We start from the raw sequence: 27,991 nt of genomic DNA on the forward strand, positions 1-27,991 counted from the left end.
TTGTTATTAACTATAGTAACGGATATTTAAGTCGTGGTTAAATAGTGAAAAAATACAATCAAATTCTTTTAATTTGTATTATAGGTTACGAATTCCTAAGTCATATTTATTGAATCATGAAAAAAATAATTAAAAAGCGTCAAATATGCGTTTTTGATATTCAATTATTCAGTTTATGGGCACATCATGGGCCCCGTATCATGTGATTGTATGGTTGTTGATATTGTCACTAGTTTTGCCCCCGTAGGTGTATCTGAAATCCCTTTTTCTCGAGATCTGACAATGGATATTTTTCAAAGACATTAATTACCGCTATTAGTACTTTGATGTATAGAAAGGTGAAATTGAATTATAATAATATCATAGGCATATATGCGTGTGCATAAAAAGTGCACCTGAACACAATCGATAATGTATACAGTAATGGTGCTACGCCACCAACGAATGGGATTTTTTTGTCTATTAGAAATAATAATTCTTTTTAATTATTTACCTGACACTATATATATAAACTATCATTGAAAAGTTTGAGGTGCTTATTTACTTTTGAATATACAAATTTTGAATATTTAATAGCATCCCGAGAAAAATCCATGGCACTATATTCCCTATATGGAATGAGGTACTGATTGCACATGTATGTATTTCCGTGTTAATTAGATAATATATATACACGATTAAACATAAATTATTATCCTACTTATAAGTATATTGTTGATGAAACATCTTAAAATGAATATTTTAATTGATTAATAAATCGGACACTCGTTATTCAGTATCAAGGACGTATCTCACTTATAAATCCTTGTTCAGTATTGAACATTGCAAATTTGTATATTGATCGATTTTATTGCTGAAGAGACAAACAACTGATCAACTCAAACCTGCTCAGTTCAAGAGGACGAAATCGCGCAGAAGTTGCAGTTGGTTATATAGATTGGTATGTATTTGTAACAATTATGATGTTCTTTATCTACTATGTAGACTAAAACTTACGGAGTAGATAACATATCATTTTAATTAGATTGGTTGCTGTGTATTTAGTTGTCAATCTCACATTGACAACTGCGTCTGGTGGAGATGACTGACCACAGGGCGTCACGGAGTTGCTGTAATTGAAGTGGGAGGAGCTTATCATTTATTGACAGGAGGGAGATCTGTCCCCTCTGCTGGCGACAGTAGTAATATTATAATTAATACATACAGCGATGTAGTCTCTGATACTTATTAAAGTGTACACGGAATGGTTTGGTATATAAGGCTTGATAAATGCGTCTTTGGATAAAATTTAGAATGGAGAAAGTACGAGTTTCATAGCGATTACGGTATTAGAGATAATGCGACTTTTCTCTAAAACACACCTGAAGCCCCAAGCCATTGACCCCGATTCGGGACCCCTGACCTGTGACGTCACGAGGACAACGGGACCTATTCTACTCGCATAAGATAGAGAGGCGATTTTTGGTGTCTGCCATCTAATATAAACTATCTGTTTGTAAATATCGATTTTGAAGACACAAATACCTGTGTTCATGTCCAATACCTATTTAATATTATCCTTAATCACAGATATGAGTTTGAAAAACGCTTGAAAACGGATTTATACCATGCATACATGTATATTGATGTACCTGTCTTAGATAAATGAACATCTCTACGCAATTACTGCATAATTATACACAATAAAATGTTCATAATAATCTACGTACGTTGTATATCTGCGATGGTTGAAACCACATATATGTGAATATTATATCAAGGATTCTTGATTATGTTATCCAAAGCCCGACTCGGGTCTTTGAATGTCTACTGGTCAAACCCGCTTAACAAATTTTTGACTTAAAAAAAAACAACTGCCCATACGATTAAGTTTTGATGATTCCAAACAGAATTTTTTGCATATATGTAAATGAATCTACTAATTGCGTTATATCTGAAATCGATCTATTTGTTTTTTGACGAAATACATTCAGCTTACATATAATACAGTACACTCGACGACTTGTTGATATTTCGCTCAAGTTCATTCATTAGTGTCTTTAATTGCACGGGTCAGCCGAAAACAATGAGACTGAAGATGTCTATGTGACAAGTCTTTAGAATCCAAGTAGCAGATATCAATTGCAGAACAAAAATAGAACTGTCATTCCGAATAGCCAATGTCGTGCTGCTTTAATCTCTCTAACCGTGTACTGCAGTAACTAAACCGCGTGGTCAACCGAGACTAATGAGGGGGCTACCCAGATTACGTAAGAAAGGTGTTTAGTGACCTGTCACGCTTTGTTGATTAGCTCGCGTCAGCTGTCAAAAGTAAGATCACAGGTAAGTTAGCGATGGACCATCATGTAATTGTTGTATAATGTAATATTTGTTTACACTTAAAAATCCCTGGTTTACAGTAAAATATACCGTTCTAACATAACATATAACAAGTGTATCAATTACTAGATGTACAGTATATATTTCAGAAAGACTCATTATACATTTGTCTTGTTTATATGTTCTGGTTTATAACAAAAACTACAAAATTATTTACAAATGGCATGTCGAGAAAGAACAATGAAAATATGATGCTCAATGTCAGAATTTTGATATTTCTGATAGTTGCTAGATTTCGGATATCCATTTTTTACTCCCCTCCTAATTTATGTCTATGATTTTAACGTGTATTGAACTATGAAATACATTTAAAACATTTTCTTTTCGTTATGTTGGTTCTTGAAATCAGAAACATATATACATATATATTTCTGTTGAAATCCATAGGCCATACAGGTTTTGTTCGGTTTTTGGAATACTGCACAGTGCACAGAAGTTTTTTTTTTCTTTATTAAATATTTTGTACATAAACACGAATGTTGCATGGTAACTCTAATAAGAATTTATAAGTTACTTATGAATCCTCGATCCCGCTAAAATAGTTGGGGAACATTGCTATTTATTGTATAAATCAGTTATATCTTTCTCAGAGTAAGAAACGTTCGTTTTAAAACCAGCAGGACTAGCCTATAAAAAGTTGGAGAATATCGCTGTTTATTGTATAAATCAGATATACATGTATCTATTTTAGTTCGTTTTAAAACTGTCCACTGACCAAACTTATTTGTATCAACCTTCTAAGCCATTAATTTACGAAAATTGAATGGTACAATATCTTTCGAGAGTTGATTGGGCTCATTTTGGTTGAAGAAAACAAATCGTCTCAGTATTACGCAAATCGAGAAACTTTGGCGTTATTACGCGAACAGTGTTATATATTATATTTTTGTGCTCTTGGCAGCCACATTTTGATTCCGGAAGCCACGAGCAAGAATTTTGTCATCTTTAAAGGGCCACTACCTTTCCGAAACGGCTTTTAATTTTTAAAATAGGAATGTAAAACGAGATCAATAATTTTGTAGAGTCGCAGAAGTTATTAACTATACGTTTACTAGCACACTTATCATCACCTTCAAAACTGTTTAATTAGAATAAATAAAATGTTAATTTTCATAACGCGGGTCGTTTTATGTTATCCGCCGTCGTCCTAAATGCCGCGCGGTAGTTGGCTATCACTGCGCCAGACGGCAAAACAGCGAAATGAATCTCCACAGTTATCGTACATTAGACAGGAAATCTTGCATATGTTTGGTGTTGTAATCTCATCTTAAGCCATCGATATATATTTTCTTTTGTTATTAATGTTTTTAAGAAACCTTTAAATTTTGCTCCGGAAAGCTAGTGGGCCTTTAATAATAATAATAATATTTATTCAGGTAAAGTAACAAATGGACATCATGTGGCGGTTTGGTTGGACATAAAGATATCAATACATAGATATATCACAAATTTACATTTAGATAGTTCACCGTAAAGTTACAAATCAACAAACATTATACATGTATATCTCTTTACCTAGGATAACTCATCAAAGCCACGAAAGCTTATTTCCAATGGGGTCCCATATAATAAGTTTATGAATAACTATAAAATTAACTTATCACACACTTAAAACATAGATATGTTTTATATGACAATGGACAATTTCAAAAACATGCTAAGCCTTTACACTTCTCTCTAGGACATTGGATAAATTAAACATACACATATTCACTCCTGTATTGATCTTTAGAAACACCATGAAAATGGTGACAAGACCTTTAAAACGATGTTTGTTATTTTCCCGTTTTATATTGTCAGGGAGATTATTCCAGTCTTCTGCAGCACTATAAAAGAATTCGAAAGTGAGGGATTCTGGTCCTTTGACGTTTTTGATATAAAGTTCATAGAACTTGATCTTGTGTTATATTCTTTGAGTAAAGGATTCTTTTAGATAAAAAGGACATTTATTTTGTACAATATCAAAAACATGATTGAATGTTACATGCATTAAGCATATTGAGTTGTTCAAGTTCAACATGGGTAATTCGTGTTCTAGGTTCAAGCTTGAATATTAATCTGACAACTTTATTTTGGATAATTTGTAGCTTTTGTTTGAGACCTTTTGTAAGCCCTACAAACCAGGATTCATGGTACATGCATAGTCAAAGTGACATTTAATGAGTGCTGAGCAGAGAGTTTATACCTTTACCCAGAGAGTTTATACCTTTACCCACGGCGTTATCCGAAATGCTGAAGTTCGTTCGAAATAAATGTAAAACATCGTTTAAATCTGAAAACTGTTTCAATCGCAATGTTTAGATACCGCTTTAGAGTTGATTTGTTAAATAACTTTCAGACGTGTAGCTACCATAGACTCCCATACTACCATGCATCCACATCATTTTCATGTTCATTTACGCAAAATTTATAAGAAGCAAATGTCTCTTCGTTAGTATCTATACTGTTGCTAAAATAACTCCCATGAGTATATCTTCTTCCCATTAGGTCCATTGATGTATTGTTCAATGTATTTTGTTTAACATTAGCGTTACTGCATGTGACATTCTATTGTTGTAAATCGAAAAGTGTAAACATTATATGTGCTGGGCGAAAATTTTAACATGTTATTTTTTCCGCATTTATCTATTAATTGATGAATTCAGGCGTGAACATCATTGGCCTCAGATGCCAAATGACAAATTATTTTTTTCTTCGTTTTATCACTGTGGCAAATCCGGAGTTAATAAAGTTTACCCAAGGATTTATAAACTATAAATCTGTGGTTTACCATAGTAAACCTAATTTGGAGCAGAGACATATATCTCAGTTTGGAGAGGAAAAAAAACACCGAAAAATGATCATTATCATATGATTATCTTTTTAAAATCTCGATTAGGAATTATGACAAAAAAGTCCAACTATATATGGTCAACGTATTACGTACACAGACGTCTGCATCTGGTTTTGGAAAGTAGGTTATTATATTTTTATCCAACCAGAAGCAGGCGCCTGTGCTACGTCCTTCACACATTTAACTATCTGGAATGTCTTCTTTATTGTATTAATTTACTGTTACTAAAATTAGGTGTCGGTTAAGCCCAATTTCCGATTTGAACAAAAAATATATACACATATATTATAACTAGGACTGATATGTCACGATAGGGGCCTAATAGGCTAAAATCGGGCACTTGTTTTGACGTCATCAAATCGGTATGATCTGTGGAAAGCTTGTATTGGACGAACATAGTAAGCGTGAAAGTAACACTGACTTCCCAGTGACAGCATTTGTAAATATTTGGGAACAAGAAGATGGTACCGAAATGTCGCTTTAAAAACCCATGACGGCACCTTAATCGCATCGAAAAACGTGTTTTACTTTTCATTATGTCGGACTCCGAAGATGAAACCCCCGACAAGCAATTGAAGATTGTTATTATGGGCGATGGATCTTCCGGAAAGGTAATGCCATGTGACATCTCTAAGCAACTGGCTCACGTCAGTCACTACAGCCATACAAACTGTCTTCATCTGTTCATTGTACATTTATGATGTCGTGTAATCTGTACAGTTTACACACAGTAATTCTAGAAGAGTTAAGAATTATAGCAAAAAATGTTCTCCCGGAACGCTCCTTATCTTTATGTAGGTCTAGAAATTTACAATTTGATGTAGGCCTACTGAGTGCACATAAAACTAAAATAAAGAGCGAATACGGTGAACGGTTTCAAACTAAATCCGGCTGGTGAAAAATTCTTGTGAGCATGATACTTTCCCATGTTTTCTGTGTGTATTGATAAGTTTAACATTCCTATGTTAACCAATGAAATAATACGATGGTGAATATATTAGTGAAATATTCGCATGATCACAAGTGGAACTTCTCAACTGTTGTTAACATTATGAGAAAATCAGATTATAATCATCAGGTCTTGTGAAATTTACTGCAAACCTCGAATGGAGAATTTATATGGTCACTGCTGCACATATTATACTGACCAATAACTACTGCTGGATAAACTTGTTTTTTATCCGTCATTATTTAGACATTCGCTTGTCTTACTTCTACCAAAGCCAAAGTGAAATCTTTGAGTATATAGATGACGCCCAAAACATGAATATTTGTTATAATGACATTTAATGTTAACATCAACTGATCATTGTCAAAATGGCAGTTACATCTTGTGGATCAAATAAACCATTTCAATGCATATAGTCACCCGAAATAAGTTGATAATGTAAATTATATAAGCATTAAACGATTTTCTTATGGAATCTATGATGCTAGCGCCTTATGCAGGCTGTCTGCAAAGCTCTGGCATCTACCAGTAGACCATATAGAATACATTGAAATCTAATTTCAACACAAAATCTTTTATCAGACAATACAATTCATGTGAATTTGTTCTAATTTTGACGGAACTTTTCTAACTTGACTTAATAAATTTACCTTCAGGCAATATGTAACATCAATCAATCCTGCCATAACGTGATTCACAGAAATATCAATCTGTATGATGTTGACCCCCCCTCACCTTTATTGTGATATACTTGTTTTTCATGGGTCATGACTCATGATGATGTGTACTGTAAGCTTTAAGTAATTCTGTGTTGGGGAATGGATGTTTTTTTTTTTTTTTTCTAGATATTTCCATGTCTGTTTCAGTGATAAAACGTTCTGAATTTAAAAATGAGATTACTAGTTAAAGATGCTCCACCGCTGACAAATGGTGTTTTTTTTCTCTATCAAAAACAGGAGCAGAAGATTCAGTGTTTTTCTTCAGTTACAAAAGTTACTTACTTTGCACCATTACCACCTTTGGAAAGTTTGAACTTCTAATTTTACTTCCGAGATAACCATATTAAAAATAATCAATTGCATTCCAAAAAATTCCGTGGCACTATGTCCTATATGGAATGAATTACTGATTGCGCATGCTCTAAAATCAAAATAAATGATTTTATATTACTTTTTGTGTTAATTTGACATATATATATACACAATTTAACACTAATTATTGTTCAAATGATGATTGTTGAATCCTGTTTAGTACTTTGATATGTTGAATCTTGTCATTTCAGACATCTATAGCGACCAGATATTCCCAGGAACAGTTTGGAAGACAGTATAAACAGACTATTGGTCTAGATTTCTTCCTGAAAAGAATTATTCTACCAGGTAAACAACTTTATCACATCTCCCCTCCCCCAACAGACAACTATTCTATGCCATATAGGATTAACACAATGGAAACTATTATTGTATTGCTAATGTTTACATAAATATCTATTTTTAGCTCACCTGGCCCGAAGGGCCGGTGAGCTTATGTCATGGCGCGGCGTCCGGCGTTCGTCGTCGTCCGTCTGTCCGTCAACATTTCCTATAAATCGCTACTTGTCCTAGAGTTCTGCATGGATTGTAACCAAATTTGGCCAAAAACATCCTTGGGGGAGGGAGAACAGAACTTGTATAAATTTTGGCTCTGACCCCCCGGGGGCAGGGCCCAATAGGCAAAATAGAGGTAAATCCTATAAATCGCTACTTGTCCTAGAGTTCTGCATGGATTGTAACCAAATTTGGCCAAAAACATCCTTGGGGGAGGGGGAACAGAACTTGTATAAATTTTGGCTCTGGTCCCCCGGGGGCAGGAGGGGCGGGCCCAATAGGGGAAACTGAGGTAAATCCTTTAAATCGCTACTAGTCATAGAGTTCTACATGGATTGTAACCAAATTTGGCGACAAACATCCTTGGGAGAAGGGGAACAGAACTTGTATAAATTTTGGCTCTGGCCCTCTGGGGGCAGGAGGGGTGGGGCCCAATAGGGGAAATAGAGGTAAATCCTTTAAATCGCTACTAGTCATAGAGTTCTGAATGGAATGTAACCAAATTTGGCCACAAAAATCCTTGGGGAAAGGGGAACAGAACTTGTATAAATTTTGGCTCTGGTCCCCCAGGGGCAGAAGGGGCGGGGCCCAATAGGGGAAATAGAGGTAAATCCTTTAAATCGCTACTAGTCATAGAGTTCTACATGAATTGTAACCAAATTTGGCCACAAACATCCTTGGGGGAAGGGGAACAGAACTTGTATAAATTTTGGCTCTGACCCCACGGGGGCAGGAGGGGCAGGGCCCAATAGGCAAAATAGAGGTAAATCCTATAAATCGCTACTTGTCCTAGAGTTCTGCATGGATTGTAACCAAATTTAGCCAAAAACATCCTTGGGGGAGGGGGAACAGAACTTGTATAAATTTTGGCTCTGATCCCCCAGGGGCAGGAGGGGCGGGGCCCAATGGGGGAAATTGAGGTAAATCCTTTAAATCGCTACTAGTCATAGAGTTCTACATGGATTGTAACCAAATTTGGCGACAAACATCCTTGGGAGAAGGGGAACAGAACTTGTATAAATTTTGGCTCTGGCCCTCTGGGGGCAGGAGGGGCGGGGCCCAATAGGGGAAATAGAGGTAAATCCTTTAAATCGCTACTAGTCATAGAGTTCTGCATGGATTGTAACCAAATTTGGCCACAAACATCCTTGGGGGAAGGGGAACAGAACTTGTATAAATTTTGGCTCTGGTCCCCCAGGGGCAGAAGGGGCGGGGCCCAATAGGGGAAATAGAGGTAAATCCTTTAAATCGCTACTAGTCATAGAGTTCTACATGAATTGTAACCAAATTTGGCCACAAACATCCTTTGGGGAAGGGGAACAGAACTTGTATAAATTTTGGCTCTGACCCCCAGGGGGCGGGAGGGGCGGGGCCCAATAGGGGAAATAGAGGTAAATCCTCTAAATCACTACTAGTCATAGAGTTCTACATGGATTGTAACCAAATTTGGTCACAAACATCCATGGGGTTAGGGGAACAGAACTTGTATAAATTTTGGTGCTGACCCTACGAGGGCAGGAGGGGTGGGGCCCAATAGGGGAAATAGAGGTATATCCTATAAATCGCTACTTGTCCTATAGCTAGAGTTCTGCATGGATTGTAACCAAATTTTGCCACAAACATTCTTGGGGGAAGGGAAACAAAACTTGTATAAATTTTGGCTCTGAACCACTGGGGGCAGGAGGGGCGGTACCCAATAGGGGAAATAGAGGTATATCCTATAAATCTCTACTTGTCCTAGAGTTCTGCATGGATTGTAACCAAAATTGGCCACAGACATCCTTGGGGTAAGGGGAACAGAATTTGTATAAATTTTGGTGCTGACCCTACGAGGGCAGGAGGGGTGGGGCCCAATAGGGGAAATAAAGGTAAATCCTTTAAATCGCTACTAGTCATAGAGTTCTACATGAATTGTAACCAAAATTGGCCACAAACATCCTTTGGGGAAGGGGAACAGAACTTGTATAAATTTTGGCTCTGACCCCCCGGGGGCAGGAGGAGGGGCAGGGCCCAATAGGCAAAATAGAGGTAAATCCTATAAATCGCTACTTGTCCTAGAGTTCTGCATGGATTGTAACCAAATTTGGCCAAAAACATCCTTGGGGGAGGGGGAACAGAACTTGTATAAATTTTGGCTCTGGTCCCCTGGGGGCAGGAGGGGCGGGGCCCAATAGGGGAAATAGAGGTAAATCCTTTAAATCGCTACTAGTCATAGAGTTCTGAATGGAATGTAACCAAATTTGGCCACAAAAATCCTTGGGGAAAGGGGAACAGATCTTGTATAAATTTTGGCTCTGGTCCCCCAGGGGCAGAAGGGGCGGGGCCCAATAGGGGAAATAGAGGTAAATCCTTTAAATCGCTACTAGTCATAGAGTTCTACATGAATTGTAACCAAAATTGGCCACAAACATCCTTTGGGGAAGGGGAACAGAACTTGTATAAATTTTGGCTCTGACCCCCAGGGGGCGGGAGGGGCGGGGCCCAATAGGGGAAATAGAGGTAAATCCTCTAAATCACTACTAGTCATAGAGTTCTACATGGATTGTAACCAAATTTGGTCACAAACATCCATGGGGTTAGGGGAACAGAACTTGTATAAATTTTGGTGCTGACCCTACGAGGGCAGGAGGGGTGGGGCCCAATAGGGGAAATAGAGGTATATCCTATAAATCGCTACTTGTCCTATAGCTAGAGTTCTGCATGGATTGTAACCAAATTTTGCCACAAACATTCTTGGGGGAAGGGAAACAAAACTTGTATAAATTTTGGCTCTGAACCACTGGGGGCAGGAGGGGCGGTACCCAATAGGGGAAATAGAGGTATATCCTATAAATCTCTACTTGTCCTAGAGTTCTGCATGGATTGTAACCAAAATTGGCCACAGACATCCTTGGGGTAAGGGGAACAGAATTTGTATAAATTTTGGTGCTGACCCTACGAGGGCAGGAGGGGTGGGGCCCAATAGGGGAAATAAAGGTAAATCCTTTAAATCGCTACTAGTCATAGAGTTCTACATGAATTGTAACCAAAATTGGCCACAAACATCCTTTGGGGAAGGGGAACAGAACTTGTATAAATTTTGGCTCTGACCCCCCGGGGGCAGGAGGGGCAGGGCCCAATAGGCAAAATAGAGGTAAATCCTATAAATCGCTACTTGTCCTAGAGTTCTGCATGGATTGTAACCAAATTTGGCCAAAAACATCCTTGGGGGAGGGGGAACAGAACTTGTATAAATTTTGGCTCTGGTCCCCCGGGGGCAGGAGGGGCGGGGCCCAATAGGGGAAATAGAGGTAAATCCTTTAAATCGCTACTAGTCATAGAGTTCTACATGGATTGTAACCAAATTTGGCGACAAACATCCTTGGGAGAAGGGGAACAGAACTTGTATAAATTTTGGCTCTGGTCCCCCGGGGGCAGGAGGGGCGGGGCCCAATAGGGGAAATAGAGGTAAATCCTTTAAATCGCTACTAGTCATAGAGTTCTGAATGGAATGTAACCAAATTTGGCCACAAAAATCCTTGGGGAAAGGGGAACAGAACTTGTATAAATTTTGGCTCTGGTCCCCCAGGGGCAGAAGGGGCGGGGCCCAATAGGGGAAATAGAGGTAAATCCTTTAAATCGCTACTAGTCATAGAGTTCTACATGGATTGTAACCAAATTTGGCCACAAACATCCTTGGGGGAAGGGGAACAGAACTTGTATAAATTTTGGCTCTGACCCCCAGGGGGCAGGAGGGGCGGGGCCCAATAGGGGAAATAGAGGTAAATCCTCTAAATCACTACTAGTCATAGAGTTCTACATGGATTGTAACCAAATTTGGTCACAAACATCCATGGGGTTAGGGGAACAGAACTTGTATAAATTTTGGTGCTGACCCTACGAGGGCAGGAGGGGTGGGGCCCAATAGGGGAAATAGAGGTATATCCTATAAATCGCTACTTGTCCTATAGCTAGAGTTCTGCATGGATTGTAACCAAATTTTGCCACAAACATTCTTGGGGGAAGGGAAACAAAACTTGTATAAATTTTGGCTCTGAACCACTGGGGGCAGGAGGGGCGGTACCCAATAGGGGAAATAGAGGTATATCCTATAAATCTCTACTTGTCCTAGAGTTCTGCATGGATTGTAACCAAAATTGGCCACAGACATCCTTGGGGTAAGGGGAACAGAATTTGTATAAATTTTGGTGCTGACCCTACGAGGGCAGGAGGGGTGGGGCCCAATAGGGGAAATAAAGGTATATCCTATAAATTGCTACCTGTCCTATAGCTAGAGTTCTGCATGGATTGTAACCAAATTTGGCCATAAATATTCTTAGGAGAAGGAAAACAGAACTTGTATAAATTTTGGCTCTGAACCCCTGGGGGCAGGAGGGGTGGGGCCCAATAGGGGAAATAGAGGTATATCCTATAAATCGCTACTTGTCCTAGATTTCTGCATGGATTGTAACCTAAATTGGCCACAAACATCCTTGGGGTAAGGGGAACAGAACTTGTATAAACTTTGGTGCTGATCCCACCGGGGGCAGGAGGGGCGGGGCCAAATAGGGGAAATAGAGGTACATCCTATAAATTGCTACTTGTTCTGCATGGATTGTAATCAAAATTGGCCACAAACATCCTTGGGGGAAGGGGAACAGAACTTGTATAAATTTTGGTGCTGACCCTACAAGGGTAGGAGGGGTGGGGCCCAATCGGGGAAATAGAGGTATTTCCTATAAATCGCTACTTGTCCTAGAGTTCTGCATGGAATGTTACCAAATTTTGCCATAAACATCCTTGGGAGAAGGGGAACAGAACTTGTATAAATTTTGGTGCTGACCCTATGAGGGCAGTAGGGGTGGGGCCCAATAGGGGAAATAGAGGTATTTCCTATAAATCGCTACTTGTCCTAGAGTTCTACAGGTAATGTTACCAAATTTTGCCACAAACATCCCTGGGAGAAGGGGAACAGAACTTGTATAAATTTTGGCTCTGACTGCCCCCCCCCCCCTCCCGGGGGCAGGAGGGGTGGGGCCCAATAAGGGAATTAGAGGTAAATATTAAAATTCCTCCAGAAAAGAAACAATGAACCTGTATTTAGAACATTCAGAGCGATACAGGCCCACTGTCCCCTTTTGTTCATAAATTTCACAATTTTTGCCTATACAGCAAAAATTTTCACAATCCTAAAAACCCAACCTCATTCATGAATGATTAGAGAGGACTTGTCATCTTTAAGTCACAACTTACCTTAACTCTTGATACAATATTACCTGTATTTGAAATAAAACCAAACCACTGCAGCAGTTTGCTAATATCACATAATATCATGTAATCTTGAAATGTATGGTTACCTGCATATATTTATGATTTTGTATTTGTTTAGGCAATGTACATGTGGCACTCCAGGTTTGGGACATCGGTGGTCAAACACTAGGAGGAAAGATGTTAGAAAATTATATTTATGGTTCCAATGTAAGTATCAATATCATTGGTTATAGACAAATCATATGTTTATTTTTAGGTCATCTGACCCGAAGGGTCAGGATGACCTATAGTCATTATGTTTCGTCCGTCGTCGTCCGCCGTGCGCCGTGCGCCGTGCGCCGTGCGCCGTGCGCCGTGCGTTAACTTTTCACATTTTGAACTTCTTCTCAAGTTCTACCAGTGCGATTAGGCTGAAACTTGCGTGAAATGATCCTGACATGGTCCCGACAAAGTGTTGTTATTTTTCGGGTCGATCCGAAATCCAAGATGGCCGCCACAGCCGCCATCTTGAAAACACATTTTGAACTTCTTCTCAAGTTCTACCGGTGCGATTTGGCTGAAACTTGCATGAAATGATCCTGACATGGTCCCGACAAAGTGTTGTTATTTTTCGGGTCGATCCGAAATCCAAGATGGCCGCCACAGCCGCCATCTTGAAAACACATTTTGAACTTCTTCTCAAGTTCTACTGGTGCGATTTGGCTGAAACTTGCGTGAAATTATCCTGACATGGTCCTGACATAGTGTTGTTATTTTTCGGGTCGATCCGAAATCCAAGATGGCCGCCACAGCCGCCATCTTGAAAACACATTTTGAACTTCTTCTCAAGTTCTACCGGTGCGATTTGGCTGAAACTTGCATGAAATGATCCTGACATGGTCCCGACAAAGTGTTGTTATTTTTCGGGTCGATCCGAAATCCAAGATGGCCGCCACAGCCGCCATCTTGAAAACACATTTTGAACTTCTTCTCAAGTTCTACCGGTGCGATTTGGCTGAAACTTGCGTGAAATGATCCTGACATGGTCCCGACAAAGTGTTGTTATTTTTCGGGTCGATCCGAAATCCAAGATGGCCGCCACAGCCGCCATCTTGAAAACACATTTTGAACTTCTTCTCAAGTTCCACCGGTGCGATTTGGCTGAAACTTGCATGAAATGATCCTGACATGGTCCCAACAAAGTGTTGTTATTTTTCGGGTCGATCCGAAATCCAAGATGGCCGCCACAGCCGCCATCTTGAAAACACATTTTGAACTTCTTCTCAAGTTCTACCGGTGCGATTTGGCTGAAACTTGCATGAAATGATCCTGACATGGTCCCGACAAAGTGTTGTTATTTTTCGGGTCGATCCGAAATCCAAGATGGCCGCCACAACCGCCATCTTGAAAACACATTTTGAACTTCTTCTCAAGTTCTACCGGTGCGATTTGGCTGAAACTTGCATGAAATGATCCTGACATGGTCCCGACAAAGTGTTGTTATTTTTCGGGTCGATCCGAAATCCAAGATGGCCGCCACAGCCGCCATCTTGAAAACACATTTTGAACTTCTTCTCAAGTTCTACCGGTGCGATTTGGCTGAAACTTGCATGAAATGATCCTGACATGGTCCCGACAAAGTGTTGTTATTTTTCGGGTCGATCCGAAATCCAAGATGGCCGCCACAACCGCCATCTTGAAAACACATTTTGAACTTCTTCTCAAGTTCTACCGGTGCGATTTGGCTGAAACTTGCATGAAATGATCCTGACATGGTCCCGACAAAGTGTTGTTATTTTTCGGGTTGATCCAAAATCCAAGATGGCCGCCACAGCCGCCATCTTGAAAACACATTTTGAACTTCTTCTCAAGTTCTACCGGTGCGATTTGGCTGAAACTTGAGTGAAATGATCCTGACATGGTCCCGACAAAGTGTTGTTATTTTTCGGGTTGATCCAAAATCCAAGATGGCCACCACAGCCACCATCTTGAAAACACATTTTGAACTTCTTCTCAAGTTCTGCCGGTGCGATTTGGCTGAAACTTGCATGAAATGATCCTGATATGGTCCAGACAAAGTATTGTTACATCTAGATCTGGTTGATCCCAAATCGAAGATGACTACCATGACACTATATATATCTAATTAATTTCCTATATGTTAAGGCCCTTGGGCCTCTTGTTTGAAATAAAATTTGTTGAAAGAAATTGAAAATGATCCTGACATGGTCCTGACAAAGGGACACCATATATAATTAATTTTACTATGGCCAAGGTAGTCAGATGACCGTTAAGGCCCTTTGGGCCTCTTGTTTCATTTATTAGTTGGGCAAAGTGACTGTGTTGTGTTTGATGGTTAAATTTCATGTTACATTTGGCAGGGCTAAGTACGTAGCTACCGATAATCAAAAAGATAAATTACCAGTAATAAATACAGTCTGTGACGTTAACTTATTTTACTGTTAGTCCTTTGGACTAGTAAACCCCAAAATTTTACTAGTTCGGGTTTTTAAACGCTAGTCCAAAATTAATATACAGCTGCCTTTTTCTTCAGCACTTTTTTGGTCATCATCAGTTTAAGAATTTTGACCCAAAGTACAGTCTGGATGCGTTCGTGAACTCAAATTCTAAAAAAATTGTGCATCAGAGTGAAATTATCGCATACAGAATACACTCAAAATGTGTTGGAAATGCAATCGACCATTGCAGATCAGATATAGTATTTTATAATGCTTTTAATTGGGCAGGAAGCCACTAATCCAATTGGACTAGTTAATTACAATTAGCACAAGTCCGGCCATACTACAATTACTAGTCGTGGGCATCGGACTAGTGCTTAAAGTCGCAGCTGTAAATATATGTAGATATGAATCACCTGTGATTATTTTAACCAAATTTAACTAACTCAATAATCGGGGGATACAATTTTTCTCAAATTTGAATGTTTTTACTGAGTAGCTTTGTGAATACATTTATTTTTATATATGAATTATACTTATAATACACTATATATTAGAGGATTTTGTGTCATTTCTCAATCATTTTAGTCCTAAAGACTGAGTGGTTTCCAATTTTATTACAGGGCATTCTCTTAGTTTATGATATAACAAACTATGCAAGTTTTGATGTGAAGATTGGAATGTGGAAGATTGGTACAGCTCTGTGAAAAAGGTTTTTGGGGAGAGACACAAAAATTCCACATATGGCTTTAGTAGGAAATAAAGGTAAGTTTATTTACAGGCCTTAACTTGTATCTGTCTAGACCAGCTGGACCTAGGTACAATGTGCAGTCCTCCAGATAATGTTTAGAAGAGTGACTGATTGTAGTTATTGTATTCCCTCTTTTGAAAAGGAAGGGGTACAACTCTGACTTCTGTTCGAACCAAAAACTTAACAGAAACATGTTGATGCAAAAACACTTACGTATGACTCAAATTCTTCTGATTTTATTTCAGAATTTAAGTGTTTATGATAACTGCATAATACAAATATTTTAGGGATAATCAGTACCCAATCACACAATTTTTAAGGGTAATTGATAGATTTAAATTGGTATTTTACCCATGAATTGTTAACTGGAGCGCTGTAATTGTATAAAAATAAAAAGGTCTTGATAGCTAACCTGAGGGGTCTTGTTACACAGGTATTCAGATAGTGTTGAATCTGGCCATTTTGGATGCTAAGAAAGTGGTCTATGATCATAAAAGCAGATATAATCATAATACAGTGCTGCATGATCACTATGGCAGAGTTTTAGCGGTAATTGAACAAAATTTTTAACATGTCATTCAGTACATGTTGATTACATGATATATACCACTATATATACCGTCTTTGCACAGTACAAAGTGACTTCCCTTAATGACACCATTATTTTGTGGGTGAAATTCATGTTGTTTTCATTGAAAAGTATGATGTTATGTTTGCAAACATATTATATCACAATCAATACCTATCTGCAAGGACAGATAACTCTGTCATATTCAAATACACATATTAGGAGAAAATAGCAGAATGTATATAACAGAGGATATTAAATCAAGGTAACACTTTAGCATGGATCTGTTGAGTCCATGTAAATACATTTTCTTGCTTTGAAATCTGTCAAATGATTACTATATGTTTATAATTGTCTCTTTGTAGTTGATCTTGAACATATGAGGACAGTGAAAATGGACAAACATCAAAAGTTTGCTCAGGAGAAGGGCATGTCCAGCCATTTTGTTTCTGCCAAAACAGGAGACTCAGTAAGTTAAAAATAAAATATCTATACTTAGCTCAGAAATCTTTTGCAAAGTTCTGCACCCGGTTTGTATGACAGCTGTATGGATTTATTTAATTCATGTCCTGAAATTCAGTGGTGGCTGAGTGGTTAAGATGTCCCGACATATTACCACAACCCCTCCACCTCTGGGATGCGGGTTTGAATCCCATGTGGGGCAGTTGCCAGGTACTGACCGTGGCGTTGGTCAGTGGTTTTTCTCCGGGTTCTCCGGCTTTCCTCCACCATCAAACCTGGCACGTCCTGACATGACCCTGGCTGTTAATTGGATGTTAAACTAAATAAAACAAAGCAAGTCCTGTTATTCACAGAATCACCCCTGAAATTTCTTGATAAACTGTTCTAGTCCTTGATGTAGGAGAGTCTAAAGGTATCTTCAGGGGTGAATGAGTTAAGAATGTACCAGGTTTAGAAGGTTAAGGAAAGCTGAAATACCTGAAAAAACACCTACGTCTCTTACAGTCTATTCCTGACTATATTGGCCTACCTTGGTTTGGAAGTTCCATCCCAGAAATGGAGGCTAGCTGTGATATGTCAGAACTACTAAACCATTTGGCGACCTCTGTACTGTATGCTCCATAATACCCATCAAAAAATTATCAAAATGATCAGAATAGAGCAGGGGTTAATTTGCATATTATAATATAATGTACATTTTAGGTGTCCCTTTGTTTTAATGTTACCTGTAATGTATTTTCAGGTACCTATAATGAATTTCGGGTATCATTTTGTTTTAATGTTACTTGTAATGTATTTCAGGTTTTGTTTTAATGTTACCTGTAATGTATTTCAGGTGTCCCTTTGTTTTAATGTTACCTGTAATGTATTTCAGGTATTCCTTTGTTTTGATGTTACCTGTAATGTATATGATGTGTTCTCCATTTGCCCACTTTCTAGAGAACAAAGAAAAGTGTTGGTATAGGAGAACAATGGTAAACCAATTATAGTCAGTTTCATAATAATTTTACCTGTGCTTACCTATGTTCGTTTACCTAAGCTACCTATAGTTTGTCAAAAGTAGGGAAATAGAGAGATATCAGTGTACGTACTATATATATATTATGCATTTTGACAGACAATTATGCATAATAGTTTATATGTTACATCTTTATAATTAATTTTTTCTTTGTGCCTGGCTTTCTGATTGGCCTATTCATTTTTTTTTCATTCCACGATGGAAAAAAAATCCGAGAATGGCGCAGAAACCCGATGTTAGTCTGGAAAATAAATTATAAACGTTGAAAAATAGTGACTTCAGTGCTTAAAATAAATTTAAACATTGAGATAAGAATAAAGAACATAATTGCATCCAATTGCAAGTTTTAGGAGCAGTAACAATACACATGTAAATATGCGTGTATCTAATCAATTATGTCATATATAGTTGTATTCCATATACATTGTATATCAAACTTTACTGATGTCCCGACATTCCAATTCTGCGCAGTAACAAAAAAGTCAATGCAATCATACATGTACTGTGTATACATTTGTATTTGTATGTTAGATATTGAGAAAATCCAACTATTTGTCTTCAAGGATGATATTTTCGCAATTTTTTGGAATCATTCAGATGGTCGATGAAATATGCTCCATGAAATAATTACTAAGTATGAGATATTAATAAATTGAATATACTTTTTAGTAATATTTGGATTAATTGAGATATGTTTAGTTTACAGTAACCTGCAAAACTTTGTAAATTTGCATAATTTGATAATACATGTATTATATATCACATATATCAATGCGCATCACTTTTATCACACTATAAAAAACCTAAGCATTTCTACAGAAGATAGACTTCTGCAAACTGCAAATTGTTTGAGAGAATAGAATGTTATACTATAACTGTAGAACAATGGAAAAGTTTTGCTGATTTTGAAATTTCGTTATCAGTTATACAGTAAACCTCCGGATAGTTTGAACATGCAATTTTCCCCAGAAAAACAGTAGAAAAAACAGTAATTTTGTAGCTAGTGATGACTTTTTAGGTCATCTGACCGAAGGTCAGGATGACCTATTGTCATCGTGTTTTGTCCGTCGTCGTGCGCCGTCCGCCGTCCGCCGTGCGCCGTGCGCCGTGCGTCGTGCGTAAGACTATTTATACAAAAGCCTACTCCTCCTAATCCTTTGATGGATTTCATCCATATTTGGTTTGAAGCATCATTAGGGAAGGACAATCATATTTTATATAAATGAGCCTGGTCCGACCCCTAGGGGCTGAGGGGTGGGGCACCAAAAGGGCAAATTTTCTTATTTTAAGCTTTAAAATCCTACTCCCCCTTCATCCTTGGATAGATTTCATCCATATTTGGTGTGAAACTTCATTAGGGAAGGACAATCATATTTTATATAAATGAGCCTGGTCCGACCCCTAGGGTCAGAGAGGCGGGGCCACAAAAGGGCAAATTTTCTTAATTTTAGCTTTAAAATCCTACTCCTCCTTCATCCTTGGATGGATTTCATCCATATTTGGTTTGAAACATCATTGGGGAAGGACAATCATATTTTATATAAATGAGTCTGGTCCGACCCCTAGGGTCAGAGGGGCGGGGCCACAAAAGGGCAAATTTTCTTAATTTTAGCTTTAAAATCCTACTCCTCCTTCATCCTTGGATGGATTTCATCCATATTTGGTTTGAAACATCATTGGGGAAGGACAATCATATTTTATATAAATGAGCCTGGTCCGACCCCTAGGGGCTGAGGGGTGGGGCCCCAAAAGGGCAAATTTTCTTATTTTAGCTTTAAAATCCTACTTCTCCTTCATCCTTGGATGGATTTCATCCATATTTAGTGTGAAACATCATTAGGTAAGGACATTCATATTTTATATATTTGAGATAGGTGTGACCCCTAGGGGCTGAGGGGTGGGGCCCCAAAAGGGCGAATTTTCTTATTTTAAGCTTTAAAATCCTACTCCTCCTTCATCCTTGGATGGATTTCATCCATATTTGGTGTGAAACATCATTTGGGATGGACAATCATATTTTATATAAATGAGCCTGGTCCGACCCCTAGGGGCTGAGGGGTAGGGCCCCAAAAAGGCAAATTTTCTTAATTTTAGCTTTAAAATCCTACTTCTCCTTCATCCTTGGATGGATTTCATCCATATTTGGTGTGAAACATTATTTGGGATGGACAATAATATTTTATATAAATGAGCTTGGTCCAACCCCTAGGGGCTGAGGGGTGGGGCCCCCAAAGGGCAAATTTTCTTAATTTTAGCTTTAAAATCCTACTCCTCCTTCATCCTTGGATGGATTTCATCCATAATTGATGTGAAACATTATTTGGGACGGACAATCATATTTGATATAAATGAGCCTGGTCCGACCCCTAGGGGCTGAGAGGTGGGGCCCCAAATTGGGAAATTTTCTTAATTTTAGCTTTAAAATCCTACTCCTCCTCCATCCTTGGATGAATTTTATCCATATTTGGTGTGAAGCATCATTGGGGAAACACAATTATATTTTATATTAATGAGTCTGGTCTGAACCCTAGGAACTGAGGGGTGGGGCCCCAAAAGGGCAAATTTTCTTAATTTTAGCTGGCTCACTTCCTGTTTTAAGGTTTCAGTCTCGATCTCAATAAAAATTGGTCTATAGGGGTTTTAATTGATGCCAAACAACATGCAAACATTTTCGTAAAGATTTTGGTATTCCAAGATGGCCGCTGGCCCACTTCCTGTTTTAAGGTTTCAGTCTCCGATCTCAATGAAAATTGGTCTTTAGGGGTTTTAATTGATGCCAAACAACATGCAAACATTTTCGTAGAGATTTTGATATTCCAAGATGGCCGCTGGCCCACTTCCTGTTTTAAGGTTTCAGTCTCCGATCTCAATGAAAATTGGTCTATAGGGGTTTTAATTGATGCCGAACAACATGCAAACATTTTCGTAAAGATTTTGGTATTCCAAGATGTCGCTTGCCCACTTCCTGTTTTAAGGTTTCAGTCTCCGATCTCAATGAAAATTGGTCTATAGGGGTTTTAATTGATGCCGAACAACATGCAAACATTTTCGTAAAGATTTTGGTATTCCAAGATGGCCGCTGGCCCACTTCCTGTTGTAAGGTTTCTGTCTCCGATCTCAATGAAAATTGGTTTATAGGGGTTTTAATTGATGCCGAACAACATGCAAACATTTTCGTAAAGATTTTGGTATTCCAAGATGGCCGCTGGCCCACTTCCTGTTTTAAGGTTTCAGTCTCCGATCTTAATGAAAATTGGTCTATAGTGGTTTTAATTGATTCAGAAGGGGGAACTTTAGGTAAGGACAATCATATTTTATAAAGGACCGAGGTAAGACCCATGGGGATAGTATGATCGTGGTCCAAAATGGGAGCTTTGCTGAAATTTGGCTTTAAAATCTGGCTCCTCCTTATATTAATCCTTGAATGGGTTTCGACCATATTTGGATGAAGGGCTACCAAGTTTATTCAATAAATGACATTTACCTTTTTCAGAAACTTACATATTCAAATAAGGAGTTCCTTGTATTGTTTATATTAATCGTTAACCAATACTTTATACTGTGACTTTGTTGTTTTGTGCCACGAGTCAGATGACCGTTAAGGCCCATGGGCCTCTTGTTATAATATATACTACTTCGGATAGTTCGCACCTGTCCAAGTATGAAAGTAAAAGTAAGACTCGGCACAATGGGGCTCTAAAAATGACGATATATTGCATTTTATTTCAGTAAAATTGTCAAAAAGGTGATTTCTAACGAAAAGAGGCTATATATATATTATAAAATGTATGATACATATAACCCTAAACTATTTTTCAAGTTAGCATTTATGTGTATATGTAGATGAACTTTAATGTAGTTGTATGTACATGTATGTACATGTATGTATATATTATATGTTTGTCAAAAAGATAAGAAGAACTTTTGAAGTTAGCACCAAATATTAATTTTATGTTTGATGTGTTCAATTAACATAAAAATATCAAGAACATAACTGAGATTACAAAAAATAAAATTTTCATGCATGTACATGTTATGCAAAAATGATACCCTTATGGAATAAGTACAGTAGCACAGGTGAAATTCACAGGTAAAACATTGGTAAATCCAGGTTTACTTCCCTGAAATAGACTATAATCATTGTCATAACATTCTGCTAATTATCAGATTATAAAAAGTGGGCAAATGGAGATACAGCCTGGAAGCCATGTATATCAGGTGTCCCTTTGTTTAAATGTTTACATGTAATGTATTTCAGGTATCCTTTTGTTTTAATGTTACCTATAATGTATTTCAGGTGTCCCTCTGTTTTAATGTTACCTGTAATGTATTTCAGGTTTCACTTTGTTTTAATGTCACCAGTTATGTATTTCAGGTGTCCCTTTGTTTTAATGTTACCTGTAATGTATTTCAGGTATCCCTTTGTTTTTATGTTACCTGTAATGTATTTCATGTATCCCTTTGTTTTAATGTTACCTGTAATGTATTCCAGGTGTACCTTTGTTTTAATGTTACCTGTAATGTATTTCAGGTTTTGTTTTAATGTTACCTGTAATGTATTTCAGGTGTCCCTTTGTTTTAATGTTACCTGTAATGTATTTCAGGTATCCCTTTGTTTTCAACGCGTGGCCGCGGAGATACTTGGTATCAAGCTCACCAAGCCTGAAGTGGAGACCCATCAGCGAGTGATAAAGGCTGAGATTATACACAGTAATGAGGCTGCTGCCAAGCCGATGCCAACATCAACCAAGAGTTCCTTCTGTTCATTACAATAACACCTGGTAGAAGTTTTAGAATTCAAAAACAGACATATATGCTTAAAGATGCTCCACCGCAGACAGAGCAAAAATGATACCATTCATTTGAACAATAACTGATGTTAAATCATATTTGTGTATAACTAAGGCAAAAATACATAGTAAATAATATGTTTTGCTGTCGGTGCATGCTCAACCAGTATTTCATTCCATATAGGGCATAGTGTTATGGAAAAAAAAATTGGGACACAAATTGAAAATTATCTTTAATATTTTTATCTTGTAGTAAAAAAAGAAGCTCAAACTTTTCAATGATGGTAATGGTGTAAAGTAAGTAACTTTTGTAAGTGAAGAAAAATACTAATTTGTCTGCTCCTGTTTTTGATGGTGAAAAAATATGAATTGTCAGCGGAGTAGCATCTTTAAGTATATTAATTTCATGTAAGTACATTGACATCAATGGTATCTACTTATAAATTACAAGGAATGCATACGTAATTATATATACTTTTTTAATTTCCCCTCACAAAATGACGATGTCACTTACAATATCAAGAATTCAAAAACAGATGTATCTCCTTAGTACTGTAAATGTAAATATTTCCGCGAGTGCATTACTATGCGATTTACATGAAACTTTCATGGTGTTGATATTTTTTTGCAAAAAAAAATATACTTTCAGACTTTAAACAACAAAATTTAGATATGTACAAAATATTATGTGCGAGATGAATTTTTGCAATCAAGCAACATTTGCATAATTAGCATAAATTTCTCCTCTTGTGTATATTTCCCACATTTACAGTAAATAAATCTAACTTACGTACATTGATAACAATGGTATCTACTTATAAATTACAAGGAATGCATACGTAACTATATACTTTTTCAGTTTTCCCTCACAAAAAATGACATCGCTACTCTCAAGGGCAAATTCTATATATACTTCCAAGGGCAGATAAAGCAAAAGACCGAATTCAGCACGATTATTCACTGATCTAGTCCCTGTATGATACACATTTATCTGTCTTGTAAATCTATCTTGTGATATCACTAACTTGATATGAAGGGTCAATTTAACAATTTTGTGTTTGTTTAATAACTAAATTTGACAGATTAATTGAGAAATTTATATCAGAAATGTTCAAGTGGATATTATCAGTAATGCACAGAATAATTCATTATTAGGTATTAAGGCTCTTAATTGTAATTGGTATTAACAGTAGTAATTCTCAGGTAGTGACCTTCAAATTAACATTAACTGTACCAGATGGTATGATGAAAGGAAGCATTAGTTATAGAAATGGGCATATTAACAAAACGGGAGAAGACTTATATAGGCTTGCCTGTTGTCTGATCCCTTTGTTATCAATAAAATATTTTGAAATGAAATGAAATTAACAAAATGTTTGTAAGGCATGTCTAGATCATTGAAGTCAATGGTGTTTCATGAATTGTTATAAATCACGGTAAATGTTATTATGAATCATTATTGTTTTGTGTCAACTTGTATATGTGATAGAAACAATTAATGTGAGATGTTATATGATTACATGGTTTTATATTTATTGTCAAATTAAGTTCGCAATTTAATATTGACTTACCGACCCAATAAGCGCCCAGGGTGCTTAAAAAATTAATAGAAATTGAAAAGGTGCTAATAAGTCAAAATTATTGCAAATTTATACCGTTTTATGTAGTTTTGGTCCTTATTTATGCCTGGGCAATTTAAATCGAGGCCTAAAAAAGGGGGAGGGGCGCTTATAGGGACATGGATGCTTATTGGGTTGAATACGGTAATTTACAAACCATATGACACAAGTTCAAGGTCACAATAATGATCAAAGTTGTGAGGCTGGGTATGAAAACCAGAGTTCCCGGGGTAAACACACACAATCACCTATCATATTAAGTGGAGGGTCAGTTTGTCCACATACATCCGATAATCCACATACCCTATTTGACCAAATAATCGCTCCCATTCCTATAAGCGCCATTCTCCCCTCTTTGGGGCCTCAATTTCTCTAACATTGACTTACCGGGTAAATACAGACTAAAACTATGAAAAACCTGTAGCTAGGTTTCTTTATTTCATTTCTTTTGTAAATTGATAAATGGTTTACTCTGTACAATAATTTTGTGAAAGATTAGCCCAAATTTTGTCCTATTAAGCACCCCTACATTTCTCTATTTTGTAACTGCCTTGGGCACTTATTAGGTTGAATATGGTAATTGACTGTCAATGGTGTCAGTACTATATGATCCAGATACATGAATACCAATGGTTACCAGTCTTTATGTTTAATCATTAACAAATAAATACATTATTTTACAAATGAATTCTGCAATAGATTAGTGATCATGTGAAACTTCTGACACAAATGTAAGATTCTATTTATCACATACAAATGTATAAGAATGTTACAGAAGCGTGTTACACATTATGTTTTGGTTTAATAATACTAACATTATAATTACAGTTATTTTCATATGGTTTGACTTTACCGTATGCTTGCCATCAGACTTAGTAAATTTTTGCAACATTTTTTTTGAAAGGATTGATGAAGATAGTCGTCATGTGCGGACAGATGAAACTTGTCAGTTATATGTGTATAATTTGATAAATGTATGAAGTCCAGAAGGTATGATAATGATGTTTTACATTCTGATACAACTACTGATCTAAGGTTAGTGTCTGCCAACTGCCCCACGGCTTATAAAAATGGCATTTTCTGCCCAAAGCATCTTTCTATAGAATATATAAAAGGGAGCTAATTTTGATTTCTGATTTAATTTAATTTTGATTCTGATTTATCCAAATGGAAAATTCAGAGCAGAGGTGGAGGTTGGTTTTACAAAGTCAAATGAACCAGACTGAATGGGATTGAGATGAGCAATATATTAACATCTTTGTATTCTATCGATATAAAGAATAGAAGTTTTGCACTGTTTTTGATGAAATGAATTAAATTCCCATGATTACAATTGGTCAATTTGACCAGGCTAGATCTGTTGTAAATATTCTCTCAAATTAAAGATCTAAGCACTTGTAAATGTTTCAGAAACATAAGACAAAATATGTATACATCATTTTTGTTTTACCTTTAATGTATCGTATTCTAAAAAACACCATGTTCAGATATAAAAATCCAAAGCAAATTTGTTTTTGTGATTTGATTGACATTAAAATAAGGGAAAAAAAATCCATCATACAGGAAGAACATTGAACTGAATATATATGTCTTGAACAAATCCTAATATCATTTTAACTAATATTTGTAGTAATTTGAGAAGTAGGTGGTAAAATTAGTTTAATTTCCTGCCCATGATGTTTTGTATAGATATTGAAGGCATGGCTCTATTATTTGTAGTTATCAAAAAGGTATAATTGTCAGGTCAAGAGATTATCTTCTTGTTGTCTTTGAAGTTGCACTGTTTGGAAATCATGACTTTGTAATTAACCCTTTAGTAAGCTAATTAATCTGGATACAAAATCAAAATTGTAGCAATGAAGAAGTTCTCATTGTTGTGTGTATGATTATATTGTCTTAATGAATGAAACTTCAATAGTCTGATATTTTTGTGCAGTCGATGATTTATCATGCAATTGTTCCCTTCCCAGAAATGTGCATATGTGCATAACTAAATTGTCCTTTTGTTATTTGTTGTGAGAGTAAGAGAAGTTGTTATAGTTTTTGCATGTTTTTGCATATTAATGATGGGAAGTGCATAAATTTCCATATTAATGATGGGAAGTGCATAAATTTCCATATTAATGATGTTTTGTGCATAAATTTGCATATCATTTAAATATATGACCAGTTGTTCATGTATACACATATTTTACATACAATTTTGTGTTAGTCATGCATGAAGCTGTCAAAATGTTTTTTGTAACACACAGCTCCATGTTATTTTTATATTAAAAGAATTTTTACACTGGTGATTATTTGCTTAGCACGTTTGCTGTTCTAGATCTGGTTGTACACATGCAGATTGTAACTCTGTGAGGAGGGCAAATTTTGTAGTGCCGTCCGTCATTCTGAATTTTTCCCTAATTTACGGGTTATAAGATATTTTATTAGAGATTTTGATAATACACTAATAACATCTCTGAAAATATTATTGTTTCTGGTCATCATTATTAGGATAGTAATTAAACATGGGAAAACTGTCGAGGTCTTAACACAATGTAGCTGTACAAAGGGAGATAACTCAGGGTTTAAAAATAAATTAAAATCCATACTTACGGTTGTCATCAAAATGTAATCTTCAAAAGTTTGAAACATAGCAAAAATTCACAACTATTTGTCTGGACGTTTTAATTTTGTCCAGGAGAAATGTCTTTATTTTGAATCTTGAAGTGAATGAATTGGTTGTGAAAGGACTTCTTACTCATGGCCATTAATTTTCAAGGCTGCATGGCAAGATGATCAATAAAATTGCCTAATGTTGAAAATTGATCCTGATATTCGGTCATGTTTATTACTCAGCTTCAACAGAATTTTATTGCCACCTAGTATCATTGCTATATTGTCAATGTATATAGAATGGTATCCAGGTTTAGTTTTCAAATGACACTAGTGAAATCAAAGGTATGAATCAGATTGTAGAATCTGAATTCTCTCTGGGATACAGTTTGTATAAAAATAATGTTGTTGTTACAAGCAATAAAGGGACATTTAAATGTGTCATCATTTGTATATTCATCTCTAATTTAATACCCTTGATGTTTATATATAACGAATACAGAACTATATATTTTCTCAAGATGAGGTTTATGCAATGTATTTGTCAGAGCTACTGCCAATGAACAGTCTCTTCTCAAGGAACAAGTGAAAAGAAGAATGAGCACATCTGTGTTACATAAGGTAATTAATTAAGAGACCTTTAATTATCTACACAGGCATTTAATTATCTCCCAGAATTCCAACACAAACACAATTCCCTTGCATAATTGGTGAAATAAATTATTTTTGTCACTCTGTCAATGTTGTTTG

The 27,991-nt window shown here is 36.8% G+C and overlaps 1 protein-coding gene across 1 annotated transcript; it reads left to right on the plus strand.

Moving 5' to 3' along the window:
- The first annotated feature begins 5,608 nt into the window (after positions 1-5,608).
- Positions 5,609-27,978, plus strand: LOC138335157 (ras-related protein Rab-28-like). Its single transcript, XM_069284116.1, is given in 8 exon segments — positions 5,609-5,823; positions 7,444-7,540; positions 13,116-13,204; positions 16,059-16,103; positions 16,106-16,171; positions 16,173-16,200; positions 17,120-17,223; positions 22,839-27,978. Coding segments are annotated over 8 exon segments (675 nt in total). The 5' UTR covers positions 5,609-5,748; the 3' UTR covers positions 23,010-27,978.
- Positions 27,979-27,991: the final 13 nt, after the last annotated feature.

The sequence above is a fragment of the Argopecten irradians genome, chromosome 11 (genome assembly GCF_041381155.1).
Source record: "Argopecten irradians isolate NY chromosome 11, Ai_NY, whole genome shotgun sequence".
Classification (NCBI taxonomy): Eukaryota; Metazoa; Mollusca; class Bivalvia; order Pectinida; family Pectinidae; genus Argopecten; species Argopecten irradians.